The sequence below is a fragment of the Contarinia nasturtii genome, unplaced genomic scaffold, assembly GCF_009176525.2.
Source record: "Contarinia nasturtii isolate CC-2019 unplaced genomic scaffold, AAFC_CNas_1.1 Cnas_scaffold_414, whole genome shotgun sequence".
In the NCBI taxonomy this organism is placed as follows: Eukaryota; Metazoa; Arthropoda; class Insecta; order Diptera; family Cecidomyiidae; genus Contarinia; species Contarinia nasturtii.
The window spans coordinates 2,108,433-2,113,715 of NW_022197768.1; the positions used below are offsets into that span (position 1 = coordinate 2,108,433).

Genomic DNA, 5,283 nt, shown 5'->3' on the forward strand with positions numbered 1-5,283 from the left:
CTTTTACTTTTCCGCACACACCTAGTGTGTAAGGTAAAGTATTGGAATCGGTCGAAAAATTAACACCCATAAAAAATGTGTTTTCTGGGTGTTTTTGGGGCCAGGGAACACGAATCTAGCGTTTTTTCGATGTCCGAATGTATGTGCGTACCCTGTACCCTGTACCCTGTACCCTGTACCCTGTACCCTGTACCCTGTACCCTGTACGCTGTACCCTGTACGCAAAAATTTGTTAACACGATAACTTTCAAACAAGAAAAGTAATTCAAAATCTGACTTCACAGGATGATTGGGGGTGCCGAGGAATAGAAACCATTAGATTTTGAGCGACTTTGGTTGATAGAGTGACGTGTCATGTCTGGTGTGATGCCCATGGTCATCCATGGGAAAAATTCAATTTTTCTTCCAAAAGTGATATTTAATGTATACTTAAACAGTCAAAAATATGTATTGGGGGGTTTTTGGGTACGAGAAAACCGAATATGACGTTAATTTTGCGATACAAATAACTTCCGACACACTTTTCATACAAAAATTTCAAAAAAATTGAAATTATGTATGGAAGCCACGCCTGTATGATATCGTAATAAGCTGAAACTTTGCACAGGTTATTTTTATCTTACAAAAATGCCATTCCAAAAGTTTGAAGACATTTCAATGCATATTAGGGGTACCTCCCGAACAAAATTTTGGATTTTTCGCGCAAAAACGAAATTTTGTATGGGAAGTACCCTTAATATGCACTGAAATTTCTTCAAACTTTCAGAATGTTAACTTTTTGTGAAAAAAATAACCTCTGCAAATTTTCACATGATTACGATATCATATAGGCATGGCCACGATACAAAAATTCCCATTTTTATTAGTTTTTGTATGAAAAGTGCTTCAAAAATTATTTTTATCGTAAAACTAATGTCAGATTCAGTTTTCTCGTGAATTCTTTAAGTTAAAGATTTGTAATAAATGCATGTTGTGGATCACAGTGCGGAAAAGTTCATCTTACGGATGTAAGACATTTTATTTTTTCTTTACCATCCAATAGTTTTTCACAGTTTTTCAATCCAAGAATTGCGTCAATTGTGTGCCTTGGTGTAATTGATCCGAATTTTCGTGAGGTGTCACCGAGACAGATTTCATCTGAAATAGATTGAAACAAATAGAACAAAACACAGTTTTAATGATTATAATTATTGTGCACGCGCAATTTTCCTGCCACTCATTTTACAGTAGAGGAAAGAGAAAACAATGCAAAAGCACACACTAACCGTCTTTATAGGTTTCTTGTATTAGATTTTCAACGTTGCCGTCAATTTTAAACTTTTCCATTATTTTTTGAAAGTTTTTAACATTACGTAGACTTTTTTCCAAATGTTGCGATTCACCGGTACTGTTTGATAGATCTGAATCAGCACCGTATTCACTATTATGCTTAATTAATTTCTCTAAAATATTAATCGTTTGCCGTTCACGTTCTTGATGTTCTGATGCAGGCATAGATTTAATGTCCATTTTACAGAATACGAAAAATCTTCTTCTTTTTTATGATACGTTCGATTTGGATAGTTTTTTTTTTACACTGTCTTTCGCTTTTTCTCCTAAATTGAATTGTATTTTTGCGCTTATTTTTTTGGATATCTATTTGCTAAACAGATCAATTTTTTAACATATTTTCATTGATATTTTGTATGAAAGCAATAATTCTATCAAAAGTACTAAAAAACGGTGTCATTTAATTTGTATTTTGATCTAAGAATAAATCCATTCAATTTTCTGGTAATTTGCACTTAATTTTTAAACTCACAATTGATTGTCACCCATTTATTAATAATATAATGTATTCACACTTTATTTCTAATCGATTGATTTCTTTTTATTGTACAAAATATGTATTTTAAATCACCAAATTGTAACAGGTTCAATCAAAATAGTCAATAAATAATTTGGTTTATCTTAAAAGTATACACATGATATGTAACTTTGAATTTATCGAGAAAAAAAATAACATAAATTGTTCGATTTGTCGCGCCAAAATGAAACAGAAAAACAAATGTGTACGCGAAAAGACGATGCAATCGGTGAAAAAGTTATTGTTTATCGGTGCTCCGCATAAAAACCTCGACACACGATTAATGTCCAAAACAAACTGTTTGTACTTTGGATAAACTAGCGTCTGAGTCCTGTACGAAAAAAAACGGCATATTTTCCACTCGTATGATATAAAAGGTACGGTAGGCGGTGTCATTTCGTTTTGTGCTATGCTATTGAGACATTTTCCCTCTTCGAAACACGCACAAACACATCGACACATATATTAACAAGCACATGGTCACATTTGGTTGTGTATGTACAAGCACAATGGCAGAGTGTAGCCTAAATACTCCAGTCACATGAAGTTTATGTACAACGGTGGCCAGAATCTTTTCGTACAAATACAACGAAACGGAAATTTGCTCTCATCGGCAAAAGAAGCGACACTCACGAAAGATGGAAAAACCAATATTTGAAGGTAAAACGATGATACACACACAAACGATGTATGAGTGTGCGCACGTGTAACTCACTTGTACGTTTCGAGTGGGTTAAATTGTTTTAAACTGGATGATCAGCACATTAATGCAATGATTATTTCGAATTGAGATTGGATTTTTACAAGGTGAACATTTTTTACTGTGTTGAGACTGTCGATTTCGACGTGATAGTTTCATAACACAATGAAAATTGAAAAACAATATGGATGAAGATTCAATTTAGATTCGTTGAAATTACAAATATGAGTACAAGAAATCGCACTCATATTTTCCATTCACCCTGTGATTTAAGCGTTACGAATTGCATATACACTGTCATGCAATCCCTTTTGTTTGTATTTCAATAAAAATAACACCCACAAAATCATCACATGTGAATGTGCCAATTTGCGAATTTGTATTGATGCTGATTCAAATGCCAAGTGCTTGGCACCAGACGAAATGGTTTGAACAAAAAAAAAAAAATTAAAATCATCAACAACAATATTTGGTTTCAGTGGCGTAAATATTTCTATTATTGTTATGTACTATTATTATATTGTGGAAAACGATTTCCATTTTTTTTTTTATTTCTGTCGTTGGTTGTTTGTTGTCTCTTTCATTTAAAATTTCACAGTCCGTAACTTTTTCAATTCGATATTTTATTGTTGAAACAACACACACAGACGGGGAGGGGAGACAGGGTGCAAACACAGGACAATTGGATAATGAAATTCATTTCATTTGAGCTATAATACAATTGAGCCGGACACAATTGCAATCGAAAATCATGACGTGACCACTGTTTACCCAAACTATCCATTCAAGAGTTTTGGTGAGATAAAAAAAGTCAATGTTTCAACTTGATTACTAATTTGTCCGATAAGCGGTCGCCGATAACACCACAAAATTTTGAATGGAGAGATCTGTACGTGCGCAAAAGAAAAAAGATTTAAAAAAATATTCCGCATCCCAAATGAAGGACAATCAATCAACGTTAAATGCCATTTCTATTACGAATAATTGAATTTACGCTTGATTTCATGAATACACAATTGTCAATCCTTCAAATGAAAAGTTTTACACTTTAAAACAACAAAAACAAATGGCCGTTACGATTAATTACGTCGGCAAATTTGTGTGTATGTGTGAGCTGAAGCAAGCACGCGCTGCGCACACAAAACGTGGCTAGCATAAATGTGAAATTAATTTATAATTATTACGGAAATTAATTCAGCGAAATGCAATCACTGCATTATTGAGTGAACTTTCTTCCGGATTTAAAAGAAAAACTATGCTTACCATCAACTAAACAACAAAAAGCTAAGAAAAAGAAGAGTATTTGCAGCAAATTAAAAAAAAATCCATTAAAATTTTGTTAATTTAATATTTATTTTTTTTTTGCATTTTAAAATGTCGGTAAAAGTGTGAGCAGTTTTGATTTTTGTTTCCGTTCGGTTGAATGCAACCAACTACAAAAATAATCACTTAATCGAATATATAAGAGAAGAATGGACGCATGGTTAAGGATGTGTTTGATTTAGGCAATGGTATCGTTCTAACTTCTTCAATACATAACGGCAAGCGTTTATTTAACACATTAACGATGAGATTGTGAACACAAAATCAATGGAATGTAGATATATAATGTGCTTTGGTTGTCTCTTTGTGCAGAGCAGTAAAAAGCGGGAGAAAAAGAGTGAGTTAGTGAGTGCCGCGCAAGCATTTACAAACATGGTTTCGCTCATACAGCAAATTTTCCATCAACAATTGTGTTTATTATTGAATAAGAGGAAACATAAATGGAAAATGAGAGAAAAATGGGAGAAAATTGGTGAGGCAACACATTTTCATCTTACTTCGCAACTTTATCTTAGTACCTAAACTTTGTTGTTCGCTTAAATAATGAAAAGAAAGAGAGAAAAAAGCTGAAGAAACACCGCTTAAAACACACACACACAGGCATCTTCACCGACAAAGATGGAACCCACGTCAAGCTTTTAAAAAAATGCGAACAGATAATGTAATAAAGAAAAAAATGCTTAATAAATTTTCTTTCTTGTTACATAACAATAATAGCCTATAAACATACAAATATAAATAGCAAACACCCAGAATAACAATAACGACAACTGCGACGAGCAATGCCAACATCATCATCATCAGCATCATACAAGCCATGTGAGAACAAGAACGATTTAGCCCCGTAAAAATAACAAGCGACGAGAGGAGAGAGCAAAAAAAAACCATACAATTCGAAAAGAAAACTCGTAATGCGTACATGAAGCACGTAATGACATAATAGAATTTACCAAATTAGATATCCAAAGTGTATAACAGTCATTCAATTTGCCGTAGATTGATTTATGCTCTATAATAAGTATATAATATAACGATTTATTTTCCTCGGATTTTTTTTTCCACTTAGTTTATCCATTTCGGTTGGCTGTATGTGTGCATGTGGATGAGATGTTTGTATATTTTGAATGCTTGAAGAAGAGTACAGCAGGTCGTTTAACAGTATATAAAGTATATCAACGCAATTGAAAACGAGTGCTTGAATGTGAGTAATGGTGCCTGAAATTGGAAAAGGACAAAAGCAAAAACAAAAATTGAGTCAAAGCCAACAGCTATAATAACAACGGCAACAACAGGCACACACACACACATACACACACTTACATACATACAGCCAACAACAACAATAATCCGGTCAGAGAAAAGTATAGGTGGAGTTACTTGAATTTCGGAGGCGGAGTTTCGACACTCACAAGCA

The 5,283-nt window shown here is 33.5% G+C and overlaps 1 protein-coding gene across 1 annotated transcript in view; it reads right to left on the minus strand.

Annotated features, from left to right (window-relative positions):
* Positions 1-1,696, minus strand: part of LOC116338618 (retinal homeobox protein Rx) — a 25,500-nt gene extending 23,804 nt beyond the window's left edge. The window contains exons 1-2 of the mRNA XM_031764006.1: positions 1,266-1,696; positions 1,033-1,137 (exon numbers count right to left, since the gene is read on the minus strand). Of these exons, the coding sequence (XP_031619866.1) occupies positions 1,033-1,137; positions 1,266-1,509 (349 nt within the window). The 5' untranslated portion in view covers positions 1,510-1,696. The remainder of the gene's footprint in view (positions 1-1,032; positions 1,138-1,265) is intronic.
* Between the last annotated feature and the right edge of the window lie 3,587 nt (positions 1,697-5,283).